This window comes from Bison bison, unplaced genomic scaffold (assembly GCF_000754665.1).
Source record: "Bison bison bison isolate TAMUID 2011002044 unplaced genomic scaffold, Bison_UMD1.0 scf7180017864331, whole genome shotgun sequence".
NCBI classification, from domain to species: Eukaryota; Metazoa; Chordata; class Mammalia; order Artiodactyla; family Bovidae; genus Bison; species Bison bison.
Genome location: NW_011494903.1, coordinates 3,449,577 through 3,476,120, shown reverse-complemented (window position 1 = coordinate 3,476,120; position 26,544 = coordinate 3,449,577). Strand labels below are relative to the sequence as shown.

The 26,544-nt window shown below is 41.4% G+C and overlaps 1 protein-coding gene across 1 annotated transcript in view; it reads right to left on the bottom strand.

Annotated features, from left to right (window-relative positions):
• The window catches only part of C9 (complement component 9), a 67,311-nt gene extending 41,937 nt beyond the window's left edge, over nucleotides 1–25,374 (bottom strand). The window contains exons 1-5 of the mRNA XM_010853736.1: nucleotides 25,205–25,374; nucleotides 9,498–9,597; nucleotides 8,942–9,086; nucleotides 8,570–8,717; nucleotides 1,216–1,354 (exon numbers count right to left, since the gene is read on the bottom strand). Of these exons, the coding sequence (XP_010852038.1) occupies nucleotides 1,216–1,354; nucleotides 8,570–8,717; nucleotides 8,942–9,086; nucleotides 9,498–9,597; nucleotides 25,205–25,281 (609 nt within the window). The 5' untranslated portion in view covers nucleotides 25,282–25,374. The remainder of the gene's footprint in view (nucleotides 1–1,215; nucleotides 1,355–8,569; nucleotides 8,718–8,941; nucleotides 9,087–9,497; nucleotides 9,598–25,204) is intronic.
• Nucleotides 25,375–26,544: the final 1,170 nt, after the last annotated feature.

Genomic DNA, 26,544 nt, shown 5'->3' with positions numbered 1-26,544 from the left:
TACTCCTTGGAAGGAAAGTTATGACCAACCTAGATAGCATATTGAAAAGCAGAAACATTACCTTGCCAACAAAGGTTCGTCTAGTCAAGGCTATGGTTTTTCCTGGGGTCATGTATGGATGTGAGAATTGGACTGTGAAGAAGGCTGAGCGCCAGAGAATTGATGCTTTTGAACTGTGGTGTTGGAGAAGACTCCTGAGAGTCCCTTGGGCTGCAAGGAGATCCAACCAGTCCATTCTAAAGGAGATCAGCCCTGGGATTTCTTTGGAGGGAATGATGCTGAAGCTGAAACTCCAGTACTTTGGCCACCTCATGCGAAGAGTTAACTCAATGGAAAAGACTCTGATGCTGGGAGGGATTGGGGGCAGGAGGAGAAGGGGATGACAGAGGATGAGATGGCTGGATGGCATCACTGACTCGATGGACATGAGTCTCAGTGAACTCCGGGAGTTGGTGAGGGACAGGGAGGCCTGGCGTGCTGCGATTCATGGAGTCGCAAAGAGTTGGACATGACTGAGCGACTGAACTGAACTGAACTGAACAGAACCATTTAAAGAAACAGATTATTGTAGTTACTGGATCAGAGTAAGTTATTTATTATTCTTGACTATATCTTGTTTAAAACAAAAACTAATCTCTAAAAGTGATAAATGTTGTTCCTTTGAAGGGAGGCAGGCACAGTTTGTGGATTGTTTTAGAGAATTTAGGTGACTTACAGAAAGGCAGTAGGCTTGAGCTGGCATTTTGTAGAGTAAAAATCACTCTAGGAAATAATTTCACTAGAACTGAGGATGGGGGTTTTGAGGTCAAAACTCACATTAGTCAAGCAGGTGTTACAAAGGGGAGATGAAGGAAAATGAATCTAGAGACGTTCTTGGTAGGTTAGCCAAAACTTACCCTCAAGAGCGTGGCAGCAGGGTACTCAGTCCTTAAGTCAGCACTAATTTAATTTTTAGTTTCATCAGAATCTTAGATGATTCTTTTCAGAGATGAGGTATTTGTCAAAACTCTACCACTAACTGCATGCTGCTGAGGATTGATCATAGACTGCTGTATATTATCTAAAGAGACTCAAGCTACAGCTCTTCTTTAAGTCAATCTTATGTTCACATTGAATTTTCATTCTACTGAATTTTTCACATCATTTAGAATGAAACTTATGGAAACAATTGGTCAGCTAAAGCTGAACAGTGTATTTTCTTCTAAGAAGACTTACGTCATAGGTCAGCGAAGCCACGTTCCAGGGCCTGCGGTAGTACGTCAAGGTGTTGCCGTCCCAAACTCGGTCACAGAGTCCATTGTAGTACTGGTTGTCAAAAGGGGTGCTGAGCGGATCCATGCCTAAGATGTTGATCCTGAGAGTGAACAGAGTAGCATCAGGCATGGAGATACCTGGAGCGAATGCCAGGCAGCCCTCAGGAACTGGGAGAGGAGAGCTTCAGCTCACCGTGTCCCCAAAACCCGTGTGATGGTGTGATAGAATCAGGGACAGAAGCAAGGGCCTGGTCACCTCTACTCTGTGTCCGGGGTGGGAAGTACACCTTAGGAAGGTCTTATAAACTCTTATAGGCAATTAGGCCACTGTTGAGCCCAAAGAAAGAAATTCAATAAGTAGGAAGCAAGGGGCCATCTGGCTGTTAAAGTTGAATTCTCACTGATGTAACTCTTAGCTAACCTCCCTTGGTGAACTATAAGCCAATGCTACAATATCACCTCTTAAAATTATCTGAGAACAGAGCATCTCAGGGGGGAGTATAACATATGCATATGATTTTTAATCTGTGAATCAACCTGGGGCCTCTTTCTCTCCCCATTCTCTTTAAACATTTTCCTCCAGCTGTCTCATTGTTTGTCACAAACCTTGTTCCCTCCAGACTTATTTTACTCTTATTACCCTTTCCAAGAGGAACACAAAAGTGTCATCATCCGGCAAGGCATTCTCAAAAGTTCTCCTTTTTTCTCCTAGCAAAATATTGTTATTTGGCAAACTTTAATTCAGAAATAAGAATCTTGTTTAGCCTAAAAAATATTGACTTTGATTTGTAGGCCAAAAATCAATATATGAACAAGAAATAGTTCATTCTTTGTGAAGTGCTAATTGGTGAAACAGTCCTTGCTGTCTAGACTGTATCTGGAATAAATGGCCCCAGGGCAGAGAGGCCAAAATAGAGGTTTGCTTCTCATATCCATAATGTAGCTTGGCACAAAAGCATAAATATGCTCTAAGCAAAACTCTAAGCAAAAGCTATTGCTCTGGACCACATCCCTGAGTCCAATGAGCTGGATTACAAATCTGGATGTTGGTTTCAAGAGCAATTTGTCAAAGGGTTTGGATAGTAAACCCATTGCTAATGCAAGAAAAATAATTGGAAAAGTATCCTATTTCCAATGGGTTAGTTAACAACAACATCTTTATATAAACAGCACATTCTTAATAAACTTTGAATCTACAAAGAAGATGAACATTATAGCTCGACTTAATGAAAGGCAAGTTAAGGAAATGATTTAGTAATATCTTTCTCAAGGCTGATTGTATAGTTAGAATTAACTCCTTTTCACTATTTGCCCCACCAAAAGTACTTTTCATGAAAAGTACTTATGGCCCTAAATTTCTAGTAAAGGGCCAAACAGTAGACTTAGTCAGTTGAACAAGGAAGAGAGGAAAAAAGAAACTCTATATATCTAGTTTACATTCTTAAACATCTTATGCTGGATGGGAGATTAAATTTTGTCTTCAGCTTTTCACCCATCCCTGTATTCACAGACATGTGAACAATAAATATTTTAAAAAATATTGCTAAGGTTTAGATATAAATACATAGAATACTGGGAATAAGTGATCTGTGTTTGTTTCTTAAACAAGACCTCAAGTACTTTATTCTGTCATGAACTTGTCTCCCATGTATCTTATTAACAATAACCCTGTACCTCTTTGTATTTAATGAATAATGACATTGAATTGGCTTATAATGATGCAAAGAGTCAACTCATTGGAAAAGACCCTGATGCTGGGAAATATTGAAGACAAAAGAAGAGGGCAGCAGGGGATGAGATGGTTAGATAGAATCACCGACTCAATGGACATGAACTTGAGCAAACTCTGCTGCTGCTGCTAAGTCGCTTCAGTCGTGTCCGACTCTGAGCAAACTCTAGGAGACAGTAAAGAACAGAGAAGTCTGGTATGCTGAAGTTCATGGAGTTCACACAGTTCATGTAGTTCATAAACAGTAGGACATGATTTAGCAACTGAACAACAACAATGGTGATGAACTCCTAGGTGACTGTGTATCTATGAGTAGTGTAGTGTTTGTAATAAACAATGGGTAATATTAAGATAGTTAATATAGTCTTTGATTTCATTAACATTATATTCAAGGTAGGGTTTAGATACAATTACCGATTTCAAACAATAGTCCAAGGATGAATGTGCATGTACCAAATGGGTAGTACAGGTAAGTGATGTACAAAGTTCCCAAGAGGAAGAGGTCTCCATGGCAGGGTCGTAAAAATTGTTTTAGAAGGAGTATCAGGATTTTATTTGAGTTTTGAAGATGGGGTCTGGAGGGCAGAAGGAATGGGTGTACAAAATACTGTAAGTGGAGGGACTGCTCTGGTGGTCCAGTGGCTAAGATTCTGCACTCTCAATGCAGAGGTTCCCGGTTTGAACCCTGGTCAGGGAACTAGATTTCACATGCTGCAACTCAGAGTTCTTGTGCCACAACTAAAGATCTCAGAGTGCTGCAACTAAGACCTACTGCAGCCAAGTACATTTAAAATATTAAAAATGTTCTGTAGGTAGAAATATATATAGCATATTTTGGGGTGGTGGTCTTCAGATTTTTTGGTTGTCTACTCTAATAAATCATGCCTCCTTGTGTGGTTTTAGTTTGACATCTAAAATATTTCCTTTTAAGTAGTTGCAAAGGATAAATTGATGAAAGTGAAAGAGGAGAGTGAAAAGGTTGGCATATTAAAAAGCAGAGACATTACTTTGCCAACAAAGGTCTGTTTGGTCAAGGCTATGGTTTTTCCAGTGGTCACGTATGGATGCAAGAGTTGGACTATAAAGAAAGCTGAGCACCGAAGAATTGATGCTTTTGAACTGTGGTGTTGGAGAAGACTCTTGAGAGTCCCTTGGACTGCAAGGAGATCCAACCAGTCCATTCTAAAGGAGATCAGTCCTGGGTGTTCATTGGAAAGACTGATGCTGAGGCTGAAACTCCAATACTTTGGCCACCTGATGTGAAGAACTGACTCACTGGAAAAGACCCTGATGCTGGGAAAGATTGAAGGCAGGAGAAGAAGGGGACGACAGAGGATGAGATGGCTGGATGGCATCACTGACTCAATGGACATGAGTTTGAGCAAGCTCTGGGAGTTGGTGATGGACAGGGAAGCTGGTGTGCTGCAGCACAGGGGGTCACAGAGATTCGGACACGACTGAGTGACTGAACTGAACTAAAGGATACGTTTCCCAGCATGCTGTAAATATTTACACTTTAAAATATAATTATTGTGCTTCTTTTAAAAACAAATGGCATATAAATTCTGTAGTGATAGCAGGTATTAAGTAATGACAATGTTTATATTTCTTTAACAGTTGGTTGTTTTATAGTATTCCTTTTGATTCTTCTTTTTTAAAAAATAAACTTTATTTCTTAGAGCATTTTTAGGTTCATGGCAAAATAAGTAGATAATAGAGTTCCCATATTCCCCCACTCCATTTTATGCTTTAATCTATATTTCTATTTCATTTCTGCTATAGAATTTTAACCTAATGTAATGGATTTTTATGCATGGAAGTTTTAATTGATCACTTTTTCACACTTTTATGTCCTCAAAAGATACTAATTGAAGTTTTAAAAACATTAAATATTCTTTGACCATAAGGCCCAAGTGTTTAACAAATTCTCTGGATTGAGTTACCATTTTTAGTAGTACATTTAAACAAATTAAAATTTAGCAATATTTAATAAACATAAAATTTTTATTGGAAAAGCATCTCTCAGTGAAATGAATGGGGCTTCTTTTTAATTAGTTGATTAGTTACTATTTGGCCACCTCATGCGAAGAGTTGACTCATTGGAAGAGACTCTGATGCTGGGAGGGATTGGGGGCAGGAGGAGAAGGGGATGACAGAGGATGAGATGGCTGGATGGCATCACTGACTCGATGGACGTGAGTCTGAGTGAACTCTGGGAATTGGTGATGGACAGGGAGGCCTGGCGTGCTGTGATTCATGGGGTCGCAAAGAGTCGGACACGACTGAGCGACTGAACTGAACTGAACTGAACTGTACCCATGTTAGAATATTACTTACTGCTAGAAAAAACATAGCAGTGTTGACTTCATTTCTACTCTTCATTTTTATAGATGTAACTGCTGAGAAACTTTATGCACATAAATAAGTAGATAAGAATAGAAGGAATTTTGTCATAGCAATGTCACTCAATTACTCGATCTTCTGAGTTTTATGTCAAAAAAAGAACACAGACTAGTCTTTAGTTAACTGTTATTTTTATAGTCCATTACCTGACAATTGATTAGGACCTTTAAATGCTGTTGGTAAAAAGAATTGGAGACCACTTGATTTACAAGGCCTTAGAGTCTAAGTACAACTGAGTACAAAATTTGGAATTGTTTCTTGGTTTTTCTATCTCATAGGGAAATATGAGATGGGTGAGGGATGTACTCTTCTTTTAGGAAGTGGGAGTTAGATTGTAAAAGAAGAGGTGAGACAGGAGAATGGATTTGACAACTAAATGAATGATCCTGAATCTTCAAGCTTATCAGTTAAAAATCTGTATGTAAGGAATTTAAGATTTATTATTAGTTACATTCGTTAAGTAACTAATAGTTGGGGAAACTGTTATTGTAAAACTCACCTATCGCCACCCCCTCCGAAAAGTCTTTTTGCACCCCACAGTAAGATTATCCCAGTTTGAAGGGTTTTGTTCTATGGAACAGCAAATTGCCCAGTTGGCTGGATCCATTTGGAAAGTTACAATGAAGCTGATCCACAGACTAAGGGACTGCTAGGGAAGAAATGTTTCAAAACTTTTGACTTGGCTCCACCACTACAGAGACAGACAGTCTAGTCTAGAACGAGCCAATTTTCTTTCTGCCAAGAAACATGAAAACTTCTCGTGGATGGAATGTCATCGCTTGGGAAATAAAAAGCATGTGTTCTTTGGCAGCACTTGGAGATGGCTGTTTTTACACCTGCACCTAAAACCCAAGGCAGTTCCAATTTACCAGGTGAGCTGAAGAGCAGGCTCGTTCCACAGAAGTGGTGTTATGCTTAGATCACACACAGAAGTAACTCCTTGTGTATAGCACATCATTTACAGCTGGTTTGAATTTTTTTTTTTTCCAATGGTTGCAAGATGGGTTGGGGATTTCCCTTAAACACTTCTGAAGAATCTCAGATACCAAGAGGCTGCAATATTTGTGATACAAGTGAATTCTCCTGGCATGAGAATTTAAATGAGAGTCCTTTAAATGAAAACAACTATAAATTTAATTAATTTATGAGTGCTTGTGACTTTCATGTGTAAAAGAATCTGACTGTATATGACTGATATGACTTGGTGAGGTTTTCCAAACTGGAGAGTTTATAAGCATGTAGCTATGATTAGTTTGTTTATTCCTATTATCTCTATTTCAGTATAGTCCCATAGCCCCATATAAGCATAATGGAGATATATAGTATTGATACATAAATATGTAACATCAATGGTATTGAAGAATACCATCATTATTGATATAACAAAGCATGCTATTTTGAAATCGATTGTTAAATATTAATTACTGATTTATACTACTCTCTACAGTCTTAATTCAAATATTTGGGTAATAAATAACTACTTAAGGAGTTTCATTTTCTAAGATTAGTTATGCTTTGAAGTTAGGGAGTTGACTTATGGGCTTTGTAGTGATGTGGGAGGAATGATGTGGGTAGTGAGGGGAATGTGGGAAGAAAGAGGGTTAGGTTACATGGTGAAAAAAAAAACACATAGTTTTCTATCTGTCAGGGAAACTTGGGTTTTAGTTCTGCTAGCAACTAATATTGGAGAAGGCAATGGCACCCCACTCCAGTACTCTTGCCTGGAAAATCCCATGGACAGAGGAGCCTGGTGGGGTGAAGTCTGTGGGTCGCTAAGAGTCGGGCACGACTGAGCGACTTCACTTTCACTTTTCACTTTCATGCACTGGAAAGGAAATGGCAGCCCACTCCGGTATTCTTGCTTGGAGAATCCCAGGGACGGGGGAGCCTGGTGGGCTGCCGTCTATGGGGTCGCACAGAGTCAGACACGACTGAAGCGACTTAGCAGCAGCAGCAACTAATATGCCAAAAGGCCTTGTTGATTTTACTTAGTTCTTATCTATAAAGTGAATATAACGCCGCCCCTAACTATCTCACAGGATTATTATGAATAGCTAAGAGAGGGAATTCGCAAAAAGATTTGGGAAAATTTAAAGTATTATGCAAATGAAAGCTGTCAGAGAACAATAGCTTTATGAAGACTAATTACGGGTGATTGCTCATGGTAATGGGATCTTAAAACGGTTGGTGGGCTGATTCTATCAGAGCCTACCTCATTTTCCACATCTTAGCCAACTTTCCACACAGCTTGGGCCCCACCCTCTCACTTAGTCCTGCAGGCTCAGCTCTGTGATGTCATCACCAGCCCTGATCAAGGTAAGGCCGGAGGTATTTAAGGAGTCTTGGCTGCTCTCTGGGATGCCTCATTGGGAAACTCCCTGGCAGATATCACAGAATGAATTTTCTCTTCATGTACAAAAGAAACCTTTAGATTGCAAATGATTGTTTTTCAGCCAAGAGGGCTACAATTTCTGTATCCTTTTCCTATAAAATCAGATGTAGATCTGCATCAAACGAGAATCCGTAACACAAGTAATGCCCTGCTTGGAGTCTGTTTGTTCAGTTCAGAGAGAAAACTTCCTTAGATTCCACATAAAGCAGTAATTGCAGGGAAACGAGTGAGACTTCAGCTCTGTAATGAGAAGCAGAGTCTCAGCACCAGCCCCACATGGCATCAGAACTGCTCCCTCTGATCATTACCTCTTGGGCAAACTCCAGAATGCTGGGATGCCCTGAGAACTTACACCCAGGTAGAGATCCAAGACAAGTTCCAACAGAACTTTTCCAGTCTTCCTGGGCATTCAAATATTTGAATCGAATTACCAGACCTAACACTGGCAATTCAACTTCAAAAGTTAATGTGCCATTTCAATCTTGCTATCATCTTCTAGAGGTTGATAACCAAGGGATCTCCTCTCCTATTGACCTCATAAGTAATCACCTATTATCCTGATAGTCTAATCTATTCCGTAGACACCTACTGAAGCCAGGCAGTTTGTCCAAATTATCTTGAGATGCTGATTCAGCACTTAACTTCTTTCAAGCTCAAATATAATTCAGACAGAATACAGAGCCAGAGTCCACTCTTTGTACTAGCTCAATCATGTACCACTCCAGTATGGCAAGAGAGGTGGGGATCATTTTCACTCATCCTCATCTGCAAGTATACAAGTGGAGTACAGACCCAAATCCTGCCGTCCGTGCCAGCTCTGACTCTTCCACCACTCGGTTGCGGCAAGGGGGACGAGGATCCTGTTCACAGTTATCCTCATCTGAATAGTCTCCGCAGTCATTGTCTTCATTACACAGAAGTCGATTCTTTATGCATCTGCCTGCAATCAAAATCAGGAAAGACAGAAAGACACTGTGTATCTCACGCCAAATTTTCTTTCTTTCTGAAGTTATCAAACATCCTTTAAAGTTAGAGAGGAGTGATCACACATTATATTTGGATTTTTTTGTATCCACACTTGGAAGTATGAGGGTCAGGAAGCACATTTCCTTCTTTTCGCTTATAAAGGCACGCAGAAGCCCTCACCAGCCACAGGAGGATTACCTGTACCGCACTGGAAATCGTTGCCACAGCCCTCCTCGGGGTCTTCGCAGGCCTCTGTGGGTACACACTGCTGTCGGTCTCCCACGGCGTCCACACACTTTCGCCCATTAAATTGTCCAAAGATCTCAATGCTCCTTGAACGAAACTGCACAGAAACAGCGGAAATGTTAGCCGTTTCTAAGGCCAAAAAGGGCTTCTGATCTAAAACTGGATCCACACCACTGCAAACCTCCAACCTCTGGTTGAGTCAAAGGTTTTAGGATGGAAGCCTGAAACGTAGTCCCTGACCTCACTTGGAGGAACACCTCATGTGGTGAGGTTGGCAGGCTCTTGTATAGAATATGGTTCCTCATGACATTTGTTCAGCCAACTGGGCAGCATTCAGGTTTCCCAGTAAGGTTAGCCTAATCCATTTAGATATTTTCCTTTCATTCTGAGTTCAGAACACAGTTGGTGGTGGTGGGGTGGGGAGGTGAGGCTCCTATCTCTTTGTCATTTTCCTGGCAATACAGTTGCCATCTGGGGACACCCGTGGGGAATGGAAAAGAATACTTACCATTTGTTTGAGGCAAGGGTCACATTTCGACCACTCACTCCAGGAGCTCATCCTGCAGTCTATGGGCAATGGTGTGCCTTGTCTTTCTGCCGGGTCGTAGCTACGATAATAAAACATATCCGTTAATAATGACCATTACGTGTGCTTGTTTCCAAGAAGTCTTCACAAACCAGATTAATTTATTTACTTCTTTCTCTCTTTTGAACCTCAGTACTTATTCTTTTACTCCACCTCTCATTTGACACTTGATCACAAGTTGTATTTTATTTTCAACTCAACTTTTTTGTTTAATTCTTCTATTGCATTATAATTTAACCTTCGGCCTAAGTTGAAGAAAACTAGTAAGTCATCCAACTCAGGAATTTCTCACTGATTAGTCTTATTTTTTCAAAAAGTGTACAGACTCACTGAAGCTAGGAACAATCTTTCACTCTGTGCCCCTCAGAGAGTCTGGCAAAATTTCAAGTTGTCCTATTTCCTTGCAAATTTAAGCCAGTCCACTCAGCCATTCCTGTGGCAAGCACTTCATAAATCAAGCTTCCCCACCCCTGTGATTTGTATGTCCTGAACTTACAGCATCACACTCCACATCAGGACTCATTCCTCATCCTTTTTGAATTTCAATGTATACTTTTTGGCACTTTTAACCTTTCCTCGCACCCCTAGCTGTGCTTTTCTGACTTTGAACTTTTCTTTCTGTCTTGGTTCTCCATTCCAGGCTCTTCCGGTTGAAACACCACCTTGAATTGCTATCTTATTCAATGGCCGAAAGAAAACCAAGAACAGAAGGTATGAAACAATAACCCTATAAACTTCCTGCCCCGTTTTCCTGAAGTGGCACCTGTCCTTTTCATAATGCAGCTTTTAATTTTTATTTTGGAGGGATGGTAAGGCCAATCCCTCCTCCAAAGCTCTAGTTGTCAGCATCTCTTTGAACCCTTGTTAACTGAGTATTTCTTCCATTAAAAATTCTCCTTCACTACCAGCTCCTTTCCATTTGTAGTAGAATGTATTCAAGTCCTTGACATGAACATAAACAAGTGAATGAACAAATAGAACACTCTTTCTGAACTTTACTTTTCCTTCCAGCTGCCCCCACTTCCCCCCGGTCTTCACAATGACACTTTAAGGAATTCCTAGAGATATATTTTTGTTTCTCTCTGTTCCAAAATAATAATACGTCTCAGTTCCTCCTTTTAACCACTTCCCAAATTCTCTCATCATTTTTAGGCCCGCTTTCTGGAAAACGTAGTTTGCACTCTGGTGTTTTGTTCCTTACCACCCAATCACAGCTCAACTCCCCTGTCCTAAGGTCATTGCTCTTGCCAAAGTCAACAGTGACTCCAAGAGGCCTTCTCCCTTGGTCCCCTTCAGTCCTTACCTCACTGACCACGTCACAGCCATCAATGAGGTTGACCACTCTTGCTGTTTAAGATAGTCTCTTTCCTTGGACTGAATGACACCAGGCCCCTTTCATTGCTTCTTTCCGCTCTGTCCTTTGCTCCTACTCTCCTGGGCAGGTTCCTTGTCTTTTGACAGTCTCAGAAATGCTGTTTGTTCTCAAGTTGCCATCCTTGGATTTCTTTTTCTCTCTACATTTTCTCCAAGGTTTTGGTGTCCTTGTATATGTTAAGGACACCCAGAGATAAGTCTGCAGCCCAGAAATCTCTTCTGAATTTTAAACCCTTGGATATAACCCCTAATTGGACATCTACGTGTGAATGTCTTCATGGCTCGTGAACTTAAGAGTGTATGTTTTCTATGTGTTCAACATTTTGCGACCCCACGGACTGTAGCCCACCAGGCTCCTCTGTCCATGGGATTCTCCAGGCAAGAATACTGGAGTGTATTGCCATTCCCTTCTCCAGATGATCTTCCCTACCCAGGGATCCAACCCAGGTCTCCTTCATTGAAAGCAGATTCTTTACCATCTGAGTTACATGGAAGATTCCATGAACTTAATGTTTCTCCAAACAAACCTAGTACCCCTTCTCTCAAGGTTGTTCCTCCTGTATTTATTGCCTTGGTAAACAGTGCCTTCATTTATACAATCACCCTAACCAGAGACTAGAGTGGTATTTGTGTTATCGAACCTCATCCCCCAAATAGAATCAACCACTAAAACATTTTCTTTATCACTCTAAATGACTCTCAAATCCTTCTACCCTTCATCTTTTCCAGACATTTCTCTGGTCTACAAAAACATTTTATCTCTCCTAGATGACAACAATTTCTTTCTAATCTGGTTTCCAGAAATCATCCGGAGAGAAATGTTTAAAATGCAAAGCTGATCATTCATTCCCTTACTGAAATTCTTTAGTAGTTTCTCTCTGTTTTGAAAATAAAGTCTGAATTTCTTGACATGATACAGTAGGCAGAGTAACAACCCCCAAAGACATCTGTGTCTTAATCCCCAGAATCAGTGACTATGTTACTTCACAAAGATACTCTGAGCATGTGATTAAGAGGAGATTATTCTGTATTTAATCTGGATGAGCCCATTCCAATCATGTGAGTCTTAAAAGCAGAAGAGTGGTTCAGAGGGATAAGCAGTATGAGTGGCAGGAAAAATTCAAAGCATGAAGAAGGACTCCACCCACTGTTGCTGGGTCTGAAGATAGGAGTTTCACCAAGGAATGCAGGCAGCCCCTGGAAGCTGGAAGACGCAGGGAAATAGATTCTCCCCTAGAGCCTCTAGAGAGGATTCTAGCCCCACCAGAGCCTTGATTTTAGCCCAGTGAGACCCGATTCAGACGTCTGACCTATACAACTGTAAGATAATAAATCTGTGTTGTTTTAGGCCACTAATATGTGTTCACTTGCTATAATTGTAATAGGAAACTAAGACATGTGGTTTAGAGCACTCTACATGGCCCATCTTCTTTCTAATTCTTCAACTCCACTTTTCCCTCTAGCTACACTGAACTTGAAAGGCCCAAGATAAGCACATTTTCTCCCATCTTAGGCTTTTAAATCTACTGTTTCCTATTCACCAGACTGATCTTATTTTCAACATAGATTTTTTTCCTTAGAGAACTTCCCCTAACCCTTCATGTAATTTACTTTTGCATGTACATATTCTTATAGCATCTTATTCTTCCCTATATCATAAGTGCCTCTGCAATGACATATTTCATTTAATCAATTTATATATTCACTTTTTTATTCATTCATCAAATATTTATTGTCAACTGTTTTCTAGGCTTTAAGGATACAATGGTATGCAAAACAACCAAAAATAGAAACCATGATCTTCCAACTAACAGAACTTATGTCCTAGATAAAAACATCAGTGAGCTAAGGAAATTCTCAATCTTGCTCAGCTTGCATATCAAGTGTCTGGAACATAATAGGTACTCAGCAAATGTTTTATGAATGAATAAATGAATAAGTACATGAAGAAGAAGAAAGTTCTTGATCTTTGGTCTAGGACAGACTCAGGTCTGTGTTTCTTTAGGCTCTGATCTGGTGAACCACTTATATTATATTCTTACAAGACTTGCTTATCATTCAGCAACCTTCATGACTGAAGATACCATTTTTGTAAGTCTGACCTTTGCCTATATCATTCAGAAAATCAGGACACTTGATAAACTTCAGTCTTCTAAAAGTACAGGTTAAAAACATTTAAGACAAGCTGCCAAAACTCCTTAAAGAACCTGATTTCATGGAAGTTTGAATATTTACATCTATTTAAGATCATGTGGCTGAAAAATTCTCTTCGAGAACTTTTCCATTAAACTAAATCCTCGTCTGGAACTGACCAGCCCTAATCAAGAGGCAATGGTGGATGCACCTTTATGACCTAGAGAAACAGGAAGGTCTCACTACTGATTACATATCATAATCCTCCAATAGTGAGAATAGGGATTGTAAAGTTATAATCCCCCATTCCACACTAATTAAATCAAGCTTTCTAAGGATGGGCTTCAGGCACCAATGTTTTTTAAAAGTATCCCAGATTATTCTCACATTCACATGAAGTTGAGAAAAACAGCTTGGCACTATCTGGAGGATATCTATAAAATCTGGGGTGTAAGGGGGTGTCCATTACATTGCATAACCCAAGCTTGAGATCACCACTGACCTGAGTCACTGCATTGGTTTATCACTGGTTTTAGGAATCACTCTAGGCTTTACCTACTAATGTACTTACGGATCTTCGTAATCTACAAATCTAGCTTTTCTAGTATTAGTTAGGCCTGCTGCATTCAACTGGATTATTTGTTCCTGTCTTTTTTGTATTTATCACTTATAATATCATGTTAGCATTTTGTTTCAGTGTCTTCCCCAAAGAGATTAATTCCTTGGTTTTAGAAATAACACCCTAAATATACCAGTGGTATGACACATTATGCACCCAATATGTCAGCAAATCTGGAAGACCCAGCAATGGCCACAGTACTGGAAAAGGTCAATCCTCATCCCAATTCCCAAGAAGGGTATTACTAAAGAAAGTTCTAACTGCAATTAGACAATTGCACTCATCTTCCATGCTAGTAAGGTCTTGCTTAAAATCTGGCATGCTAGGCTTCAGCATTATGTGAATCAAGAACTTCCAGATGTCCAAACTGGGTTTAGAAAAGGCAGAGGAACCAGAGATCAAGTTGCCAACATTTGCTGGATCATAGAGAAAGCAAGGGAATTTCAGAAAAACATCCACCTCTTTTTCATCCACTATGCTAAAGTTTTTGACTGTGTGGATCATAACAAATGGTGGAAAGCTCTTAAAGAGATGGGAATACCAGACTATCTCACCTGTCTCCTGAGAAACCTGTGTGTGGGTCAAGAAGCAACAGTTAGAACCCTGTGTGGAACGACTGATTGGTTCAAGATTGTGAAAGGGAGTACAACAGGGCTGTCTGCTGTCGCCCTGTTTGTTTAACCTATATGTTGAGCACATCATGAGAAATGCCAGGCTGGATGAGTTACAAGCTGGAAACAAGATAGGCGGGAGAAACATCAACAGTCTCAGATACGTGGATGGTACCACTCTAATGGCAGAAAGCGAAGAGGAACTAAAGAGCCTCTTGATGAGGGTGAAGGAAGAGAGTGAAAGAGTCAGCTTAAAACTAAATATCGAAAAAACTAAGATCATGGCATCCATCCCTATTACTTCATGGCAAATAGAAGGCGAGAAGGGGGAAGTTGTGACAAATTTCCTCCTCTTGGGCTCTAAAATCACTGCAGATGGTGACTGGAGCCATGAAATCAAAGGCTATTGCTTCTTGACAGGAAAGCTATGACAAACCTAGATAGTGTGTTGAAAAGCAGAGACATTATTCTGCTGACAAAGGTCCATATAGTCAAGGCTATGGTCTTCCCAGTGGTTATGTACAGTGTGAGAGCTGTACTGTAAAGAAGACAGAGTGCCAAAGAATTGATGCCTTCAAACTTCGGTGCTGGAGAAGACTCCTGAAAGTCCCTTGAACAAAAAGGAGACCCAACAAGTCAATCTTAAGGGAAATCAACCCTGAATACTTGTTGGAAGGGCTGATGCTGAAGCTGCAGCTCCAGTATTTTGGTCATCTGATGTGAACAGCTGACTCATTGGAAAACTCCCTGATGCTGGGAAAGATTGAGGGCAGAAGGAAAAGAGGGCATCAGAGGATGAGATGGCTGGACGGCATCACAGATAAAATGGACACAAACTTGGGCAAACTTCAGGGGATGGTGAGGGACAGGGAGGCCTGGTGTGCTGCAATCCACGGGGCACAAAAAGTTGGACACAACTGGGAGACTGAACAACATGACGCCTTAATCTTTCTCACCTGCCATTGAGACCAGCTTCAGTGAATAACTAGTTCAGAGAGTGTGGTACAGACTTGGGGATTATGAATGGAAGGTAAAACTCACTGCAAATACTGTAGAGGACCTACAGTCCTTTGTTTGGCAAGCCTAGAGTGCAGTCAGTACTGGGGACCAACCAGAAAGACTGTTAATGATGTCACACATCAGTGACTATGACCCTGCTCCCGTGATACTGGCATTGATTATAGAAGTTTCTCTAAAACCCTTCACATTAATAGTAGCCCCGCATTAACAATGTGCACACTAATTGACTCACACTTTGGACTTAGAACAGAGCACCAGATCTTTGCGTTTGATCTTTTATTGCCCTCCTAGACCATGATTTCAATTCATCCTCTGAATGATCCAACCTGGTCCCATGGGTAGTTCTTCACAGATCCCACTCTTGCCTCAGAAGGACTTACACCCCTCTAAATGTCAGGCTCAGCATATTTTTTCATTTGCTAGGACTGCCATAACAAAGTACACAGGCTTAAACCTCAGAAATGTATAGGTGTCTGCAGTGTTGAATTCTTCTGAGGCCTCTCTCCTTGCTTTGTAGGTGAAGGTCTTCTTCCTGTGTCTTCATTTGATCTTTCCTTGGTACCTTTGTGTGATCACAGTCACTCTTCTTATAAGGACACCAATTATAATGGATTAGGGCCTGCCCTAACGACCCCCCAATACTGTCACATTCTGAGGTACTGGGAGTTAGAATGTCAACATATAAATTTTAGAGGGACACAATTCAGTCCAAAACACTCAATAAAAGTTTTTTGATTAAGTAGTGTCTTATGTTTTCCACTACTTTTTCTAGACCATTTCCAAAGCTTATTTTCTCAAAAAACCTTTATTTTACCACTGAGGGTAAATTCTACAGGTGTTATCGTTATATTTTACAGACAGGAACCTAAAAACAGAAAATTATTCTGCTTATTCAAAGTTTGACAGTTAGTAGCAAAACTGGGTTAAGAATTTCTGTCTCGCCACTCTTTCTTGCTGCTATTTAATTGCTAAGTCATGTCCAGCTCTTTTGTGACCCCATGAACTATAGCTCCCCAGGCTCCTCTGTCTGTGAAATTCTCCAGGCAAGAATACTGGAGTGGGTTGCCATTTTCTTCTCCAGAGGATTTTTCCCACCCAGGGATCGAACCCTGGTCTCCTGCATTGGCAAGTGTATTCTTTGCCACTGAGCCAAAGCTACACTTTCGCTTCCTCTCTTATGCTATCTTTTCTCCCCAACTCAAATCCTCTTTGAAATAATCTAAAGAATCATAGCTTATTCCACAGTTTATGGATGTAATAGTCTGATGATTGTTAGACATTTAGAGACACATTAAGTTAATAAGGATATATTTATTTTTTAAAGTATAGCAGCTCTATGTAAAGGTCAGCAATTAGGCAATCTAGTTCTTGCCTGAATGTATTTTTAAAGCTTATATTCAGGTTAGCCATGAAGTTCACACCCAAATGAACTTTTTGGCCAACCCAATATATAAATGTTGTCAAATTAAACAAAACTGAAAATTACTGAAAAGTGTGTGAACACCTGAATGTTTTGCCTTCATTGCACCAGATACCTGGATATTTAGAGGCAAAATAAAGGTAGGGCTTGAGGGAATTATTAGGAGGAAATAACAGATTATGCAAGAGGAATGTGTTATTGAAATGAAAGCACTCCATAAATATTAAGAAAGAAGGTGAGTAATCTTGGATAGCTCCTTTTGTGCCCAGTACCCCCTCCTCAGACCCTTTAACTCACTAGACAGACAATCTTTTGTAGCACAAAGACTGTGTCTGTACAAAGTCTACCATCTGCCTTTCACCCTGCTGAGCTATTAGGCTGAGTGGAGAAGTATTTATAATGCACTTTCTGGATTCTTAGATGAAATGTGTTTATCAAGTAAAGCCTACTTCCAAGTGTTTCAATCTCAGCTTGAAAGTCATTTCCTAGATCAAAGAGATGTACATCAACTTGGCAGGGGGTCTAAATCTGGACCAGAAATGCAGTAAATGAAGAGCCACTGAGGTACACCTGGTCGCATCTCCCTGCCATGAAGAGAGGTTTCCAGCTTCAGAAAATGAAAACCTCAGGAGAGTAGTTCACACCCAGGACACTTTGTGGTGGGCCCAGGCAAGAAAACGCCTGCTGTAGCAAGGAATCCTTTTGTCAATAAATAAGACAGTGTGGCTCCTTTGAGTGAAGAAATATAAACTAACACAGGATTGCATTCTTAACCCATGGATCCTCCAGCTTGTTTAGTTCCTGTGGTTCATCAGGACGAAGAAAAAATATAACGGCTGTGGTCACTACTCGAAAATTTCAGATCATCTCCTGGTTCCCCAAGTCTTAGTTAAGAGCTTCTCTCATGTACTCCCAATGAGCCAACATTCAGTAATATTTATGGAGGATCTGCTCTGGGTCAGGAATTGTCCTGGTGACTGGGGCCACAAGATAACATCTTGACCATCATGGAGCCTATGTTCCAGTGGGTGAGATACAATAAAAGAGTAGCCTAAAAATGCAATATGCAGTGTCAGTTGAGATGCGAGCTGTGAAGGAAAATAAACCAGGGTAAGAGGACAAAAAGTGCCATAGGCTGGGGTGGAGGTGGGGTTTTTTGCAGAGGGTGGTGACTGAACCCTCTCAGAGAAGGGGTGTGTGTGTGCTCAGTCACTCAGTCATGTCTGACTCTTTGTGACCCCATGGACTATAGCCCGCCAGGCTCCTCTGTCCATGGTCGTGCTTTACAAATGCGTTCACAAATTTTTTCATGTTAAGACTATCAAGATGGGATCTATGTGACCCCTTTTGAAGCTGGTGGTGTCTTTGTCAATGCCTTTGATGAGTAGAACACAGGGGAAGTGAGCCTGTATGACTTTTAAGGCTAGGTTAGAGAAGCCCATGCAAGGTCTGCTGGTTTATCTAAAGACACTGGCCCTGGAAACCTTTTACCAATATGTATGAAGCCAGCTATCCTAAGCCCACCATGTGGAAAGTACACACACACACCCATACACACACACATACACAAGAGATTCCTAAGGAGAATCAATTGCTCCAGTCCCCCAGCTGCTTGGGTCTTCCCAGCTCAAGTGACAAACATGAGTGAAATTGTCATGATGACCCCAGCCCCAACCACATTTGCCTGCATCCATATGAGAGATCCACGACAACCACTCAACTGAGCCACGTCAATGCCGAATTCCAGTCAAAGAAGTAATTGGTATTGTTTTAAGCTCTTGTTTTGTAATGATTTGTTACACAGTAAAGGAAAAAAATGATGAGAACAGGGTCTGCTATTTGTTTCGATACCTGAATGAATTCAGAGAGAAGGTATGTGAGGGTCTGGAAGAAGAGTGTTCTATGCTAAAGGAGTAAGTGCAAAGGGCCTGAGATGGCATGTTGGAGGTACGGCAAATGGAGCAGAGTGGCCACAAAGGAGAGTGAGATGCATCTGGAGAAACAGGCAGGAGCAGCTCATGGCTTGTTGCCTATGACGAGGAGGTTGCATTTGATCCTAAGCTTGATGGGAATCCTTAGAGGAATATGAGAACAGTAGCAACACTCAGATTTGCGTTTTCAAAAGATTTCCCTGATTGTTGGATGGGTAATTGACTATTGCAGAGTGGACGAGAGTGGATGCAGGGCAGAAAGGATAGTGATTTGGGCTAATGTAGTCACAGTAGAGACAGTGAGAATTGGGCAGATTTGAGGCATATTTTAAAGGTAATACCAACCAGACATGCAGTTACATTGCATGTAGCAATGACACTAATAGAGGAATCAAATATGGTTCCCAGGTTTTGACTTAGTAACTCGGTAGTAGGGCTTCCCTGGTGGCAGAGAGGTAAAGACTCTACTTGACAATGCAGGAGACACAAGAGATGAAAGTTCGATCCCTGGGTTGGGAAGGTCCCTTAGAGTAGGAAATGGCAGCCCACTTCAATATTCTTGCCTGGAAAATTCCATGGACAGAGGAGCCTGGTGGGCTATCTAGTCCATGAGGTTGCAAAGCGTAGGGCATGATTGAGTGACTGAGCTCACACAACACAGACAACATGACTCCGTGACCAGTGGTGCAGGCTGGGTGGGGATGGGTGGAGAAATCAGTAAGTCTGTTCTGGACATGTTAGGTTTGGGATGCTTGTGATATTTTCAAGAAAAGATGTTGACTAAGTAATTGGAGATTGGGCTCAGGAAATAGATCTGTATCCTAGATATAAACCTGAGAATTGTGAGAATATAGGTTAGGTGACATTTCTCACCATGAGACTAGAAGTGGGTGGTGCGTCTGGAGTAAGGCTGAGGACTGAGACAACATTTAAAGGAAATGTTACAACATGTCTGAAAGCTGATGGGAACGATTTGGTACAAAGAGAGATACTGTTGATGTCCAAGAGGGGGTAGAATTAAAGGAGCAGTTAAAAAAAAAAAAAAAAAAAAGGAGCAGTTTTTAGTGAGGCTGAAGCAGATGAAGCCAGTGCACAAGTGACTGGTTAGGCTCAGGGAACGTGTCGCCTTTAGCATTGTGGGCCTCAGAGAATTTGGCTGAATTGCTCTAGCCATTTACTTGTTGATATTCCTCACTAGACTGTAAGCCCACTGAGGGCAGAGACCTCAGTAACAGGCTCTGTATTACACTATATCTCTTGAAGCAACACCCGGCCCATGTTGCAAAGTCAAAAAATAACTCCTGTATTAAATGAGTGAATAAATAAAAGACCATACTTGGCCAAGAATAGTTCATAAATAAATATCTATTAACTTGTATTAAATGTGGATATTAAAAACACAGATGGATACAGCCAAACAAGGAGATTTTGGATATTTTATATATATATATATATATTTTTTTGGCTGTGCTGCATGGTCTATGGGATCTTAGTTTCCTAACCAGTGATTAACCCCACATCCCCTGCAGTGAAAGCACGGAGACCTACCCCCTGGACTACAGGGGAATTCCCCAGATATTTTCAGTTTAATAGTCAGGCCTAAATTTTCTATTAATGAGTGTTTGGGTATTTTTCCAGATTGCTAGGTTTAATGAAAATGAATTGAATGATAATTGCTAACTTTTGTGAGTGCTTAGTTTATGTCAAAATCTCTTCTAAGTTTTATATTTATTATCTCATTTAATTTTTACATCAGCCTTATGAGGTATCTTCTGCTAGTATCATCATACTTGAAAGATAATAAACTAAGCCACAGTAACAATGAGTAATTATTTTCAGGTTACATAGAAGCTTCTTGGTGGCAGAGCTGGGATTCAATCCCAGGCAATTCATCTGCAGAACTGCCATACCCAGCTACTCTCTGGATTCCTAACTCCCAGTCTAGAATTTCTTAACTGTTAGAAAAATGAAGAATAAAGTAAATATGCCAACTAGAAACATGCCACATATACAGCCAAAGGGTGAATGACAAAACTGGGAAAGATGTTTATTATTCATACCAGAAATAAAGGACGACTAATATATAAAGTCATCATAGAAATCTCTAAGGGACTCAACTGAAAAATGGGCAAAGAATACAGTTAATGAAAAACAAAACAATCCATACATATAGCCTTTAAACATATGAAAAGATGTATAGCCTGATGAAGAGAAAGGCAAATTAATTCTATTCAAGACACTATTTTTTACCTATGAGTTCTGCAAATACAAAACTTGGCCTACAGCAAAGCTTCAGAGAAACAAGCACTTTTATACTCGGCTGACAGAAGTGCGAAATAATACCCACCCGTGGGACTGTGCGGCAATTTCAGCAAAATCTCGAAGCAAAACCTTTTGACCCAGTGATATATTAATGTCACTTCTGGGAATTAATCCTCAGGTACAATTATCCATTTTCAAAATGCTCTATGAATGAGGATATTCATTGCAACATGGCTTATATTAATAATACAATGTTGGAAACAACCCAAGTGTTGGTCAATAAAAGACAAGTTCTCTGAACTGTATATACCTACAATGGAAAATCAATCATTTGTGAGAGGAGGAAGTTCCTTTCGACTGATGTAGAAAAGTCTCCAGGATATATTGCAAAATGTAAGAGAAGAAAAGCAAAGTACAAGATAGTGTATATGATATGATACCTTTTATGAAAGAAAGGGAGAGAGTAGGATTATAGTTGGCTCTATGCTTTAATCCACATAAAGACATACTGGCAGGACACACGGGAAGCTGAAAAGGTGGGTCCCTGTTGGGAAAGTGTGAGGTGAGGCAGGGTGTGTTCTAAGTACTTTATATGTAACACAAACCTCATGACAAGTCAACACTTCTCAGTGTTTATTTGCTATTTTTTTGATCTTTGAACCATGTACACGTTTTGGTATTTACAAACGAAAAGGAAGAAACTAACAATAGCCATACTCTGGCTTCCTCAAACCCCTTTGTACCTGATGTCTAGTAAATGCAAATAATGCTTCTTAGATAATATGAGAAGAGGTAGTGATGGGATAAAGGAAAGCCTGGTGAAGCATTCCCCCCAAGCACAGGCTGGTCTGTGTAGCATGTCTGTGTGTCCCCTCCTGGAAGATGCAGCCGTGTGAGCAAGCTCCACATGTCTGATGGGGCCCAAACAGAATTGTACTCTGCCCGCTGGTCACTTTGCTGGGCACGTTGCATTTGTTATCTCGGCTTTCTCCCAGCAGGTCACGTTGGCGTTTCCCTTATGCAGGTGCTAGGAACAGGTTTAGAGAAGTTAAGGAATTTGCCGAGGGTCACATAGCTAGTAAACTGTAAACCCCAAACTCAAGCTGCCTGGCTCTGGAACTTACAGTATGAGCTGTTGTTCTACTTGTATGATGTTTTTTGTTGTTTTGCTTTTTTTAATATTTCTAGTCTACCTTGGGATTCACAAGAGATGATGTGCCATGAGCTGGTCTCATAGGCACGATTGTGTTTGCAAACAAATGATCACTGAAAATCCCCAATGGTTCACCAGTTGCAATAGCAATCGCTTCAGATAAAGTGTCTGCAGTGTCTCTCCCCTGAAGACTGGCGGTAAGTCCCTCCCTTCCTCTCCTAAACCAGAAAGCATATCAAAGTGAAAGGAATACCAAGGTTATTACTTGAAGGAACACTTCACAATTATTGAGTTCTTATAGCATGCTGGGCACAGATACTGTAAGTCAATTACAGGAATAGAGATTTAATGTCTACATCGAACCTTCTTAGATAAGAACCACTATTTTCACTGGGGCTTCCCAGGTGGTGCTAGTGGTAAAGAACCTGCCTGCCAATGCAAAAGACATAAGAGATGTGAGTTCGGTCCCTGGGTCAGGAAGATCCTCTGGAGGAGAGCATGGCAACCTACTCCAATATTCTTGCCTGGGAAATCCCCATGGACAGAGGATCCTGGTGGGTTAAAATCCATGTGGTTGCAGAGTCAGACATGACTGAACAACTAAGCACACACACACACGTGTGTGCACGCGCACACGTGCACACACACACACACACCCCATCTTACAGATGAAGGAACCAAGGTACGGAGAGGTTGAGTAACAGTTCAGAAAGGTTGCCCAGAGTTATATTGTTAGTAAGTAAATAATGGCACCTCAATTTGAGCTTGAAAAGTCTGGCTCCAGAGGACTTCTCTGTTCTGATCAAATTTGTATTTTAAAATTGTTTGCAAACACATTTATTTGGCTGAACTATGTGTCTCACTCCATGACTTGTCTGAACACTCTGTTTGACTTCAACCCTGTATCAAAGGGCTGAGCACAGTGTTCGGAACGGGGCAGCCTTACCAGCCTCCTGAGGGCATGGCAATGAGAGTCACTGCAGCCCAACCCCAGCCAGTGCAGCTGCTTAGAGCTGGGGGGCAGCCAAGGGACTTTTCTGGTCCTCTCTGGTCCTCTCTGAAACTGCAGGGCATGACCAGAACCTACGGGATCCAAACTTCAAAGCCATGGAAGCCTTCCCAAAGGCCTCTCATTCTTGATCAGTAGGAGTCATGATCTAAGAATGTGGGTTGTTTAAATTATTTTTTAACTTAAGAAAGGGTCAGGGTAAGTACAAGAGGGCTAAAACAACTTTCAGTAACTGGCTTCCTCAAACCCCTTTGTACCTGATGTCTAGTAAATGCAAATAATGCTTCTTAGATAATATGAGAAGAGGTAGTGATGGGATAAAGGAAAGCCTGGTGAAGCATTCCCCCCAAGCATGGGCTGGTCTGTGTAGCATGTCTGTGTGTCCCCTCCTGGAAGATGCAGCCGTGTGAGCAAGCTCCACATGTCTGATGGGCCCCAAACAGAATTGTAGTCTCCACGGCAGCTGGGAGACAGGCAGTGATGTGCTTGAGATGGGCACCAGCACCCAGATTGGTGAACCTGAGAGTCAAATGGGCTTCCCAGGTGACTCAGTGGTAAAGAATCCACTTGCCAATGCAGGGGACCTGAGTTCATTCCCTCCAGGGTCAGGAAGATCCCCTGGAGAAGGAACTGGCAACCCATTCCAGTATCCTTGCCTGGAGAATCCTATGGATAGAGGAGTCTGGTGAGCTATATAGTTCATGGGGTGGCAAAAAGTTGGACATGACTGAGCGTCTGAACACCACCACTGAGCCATATGACTGAAGGGAAATTGAATACAGGTCACAGTCACATCGGGCAGAGGGACAGTGTAGTTGATTTCCCCAGGCTGTATTGTCAAAGGGTGGGATATTTTAATACTGTCACCAGGTGGGATCATGCTGTATCAGATGACACAGGACTGTGTGTTCTCTAACCATTCTGAATTACAACATAGATGGTCAATAAGCACATCTTGTTCGGTTGGTTTATTTTCTGGATTGGCTTGGAACGGGCTTCCTGTTCCCAATTAGGATCAGAGCAAAAGAAGAGAAGTGTCTTTGCTGGAAGCCTGGCTTACAGGTCTGCACCATGGTGATTCTTCCTGAATGGAAGAAAACACTCCCCTAAACCTAAGGACAAAATGTATGCCTCTGGATACCTCTTGGGATGTCAAGGAAGAGAAGGAAATTGGCCAACCTCTGCCTGGTGTGGAGGCAAAGGCAGGATGTAGCCAATTATTGAGAGTGTTAGACATGGAGGCCAGAGAAGGCAATGGCACCCTACTCCAGTACTCTTGCCTGGAAAATCCCATGGATGGAGGAGCCTGGTGGGCTGCAGTCCATGGGGTGGCTAAGAGTCGGACACGACTGAGCGACTTCCCTTTCTCTTTTCACTTTCATGCATTGGAGAAAGAAACAACAACCCACTCCAATATTCTTGCCTGGAGAATCCCAGGGATGGGAGAGCCTGGTGGGCTGCCGTCTACGGGGCCGCACAGAGTCGGACACAACTGAAGCGACTTAGCAGCAGCAGCAGCAGACATGGAGGCAGAGTGAGGGAGAGATTTATTTGCTTAAACTTCTCAGACCCTAGATACTGATGTGTGCATATGTGGTAGTCATTTGCGACCCAGTGGACTAGACCACCAGGCTCCTCTGTCCATGGAATTCTCCAGGCAAGGATACTGGAGTGGGTTGCTATGCCCTCCTCCAGGGGATTTTCCCAACCAAGGGATCAAACCTGCATTTCCTGCTTTGCAGGCGGATTCTTTACCGCTGAGCCACCAGGGAAGCCCCCTAGAAACTGATAAACCCAGGTTTATTATATCCTAGTAAAAACCAGCTTTGTTTCTTAAGTCCAGTATTTGAAGAATATCTCAGCCTTAACATTTAAATACCTTGTTTAAAAGAAATCCCTGGAAATGGCAGCAGGTTTCCTGGAAAAACTCTGAAAGACATACCTGAGCTTTTTCTCTTTCTTTTTCAAAGTTTAGATTCTCTGGTTCCATACCTTAATGTGAGTGAAAAATTTTACCTACTTCGCTGCTATAGAAGCAGACTCTGAAATGGCAAAGCCCGCAGGGAAATTCCAGAGACAGAGAGAAAAGTGACTCACCTGGGAGTGGGCCCCGCTCTCAGGAGACTTATTTCTAGAATGCATATTGCAAAGGCGAACCTCTGGCCGGCAGACATTTGCACTAGCGAGCTAGCTCCCGGAGTGGAATGCCCAGACAGTTCCTGGAAGACACTAATTTGCAAAGGACTGGGGAACAATTATTGTTTGCTTTTGCTCAGGATTTCTTTAGAATTGGGCTTCCTGGGTGCCAAAGTCCAATCAAAGGAGAGTCATTTCGTAACTTGGGGCCTACCGTTTTGGCCAAGAGTATATTTATCAATTGTATATTCAAGCGAGAAGCCCATGACTGTTAAATGGCTGAGATGTGTTGAAAACAAAAACCCAACAGACAACTCCAGTGGTTCGCATTTTCAGAGACTCTGGGAGGGATCATGGGGGACTGTAATATGGAGGAAAAAGGTCTGTGGGTAATTCTTATAGAGGCAGAAACTCAGAATTAGTAAAAGAATTGCACTGACTAGAAACAGTTACAGACATAGCTGTTGCCCTCTGAGGATGAACTGTATGGTATTTCCACATGGACAGATCGTAAAATGCATTTACAAACCGACATCTTTTTTTTTTTCCTTTATTTTTTTTTATTTTTTTTTAAATTTTATTTTATTTTTAAACTTTGCATAATTGTATTAGTTTTGCCAAATATCAGAATGAATCTGCCACAGGCATACATGTGTTCCCCATCCTGAACCCTCCTCCCTCCTCCCTCCCCACACCATCCGTCTGGGTCGTCCCAGTGCACCAGCCCCAAGCATCCAGTATCGCGCATCGAACCTGGACTGGCAACTCGTTTCTTACATGATATTCTACATGTTTCAATGTCACTCTCCCAAATCTTCCCACCCACTCCCTCTCCCACAGAGTCCATAAGACTGTTCTATACATCAGTGTCTCTTTTGCTGTCTCGTACACCAGGTTATTGTTACTATCTTTCTAAATTCCATATATATGCGTTAGTATACTGTATTTCTGTTTTTCCTTCTGGCTTACTTCACTCTGTATAATAGGCTCCAGTTTCATCCACCTCATTAGAACTGATTCAAATGTATTCTTTTTAATGGCTGAGTAATACTCCATTGTGTATATGTACCACAGCTTTCTTATCCATTCATCTGCTGATGGACATCTAGGTTGCTTCCATGTCCTGGCTATTATAAACAGTGCTGCGATGAACATTGGGGTACACGTGTCTCTTTCCCTTCTGGTTTCCTCAGTGTGTATGCCCAGCAGTGCGATTGCTGGATCATAAGGCAGTTCTATTTCCAGTTTTTTAAGGAATCTCCACACTGTTCTCCATAGTGGCTGTACTAGTTTGCATTCCC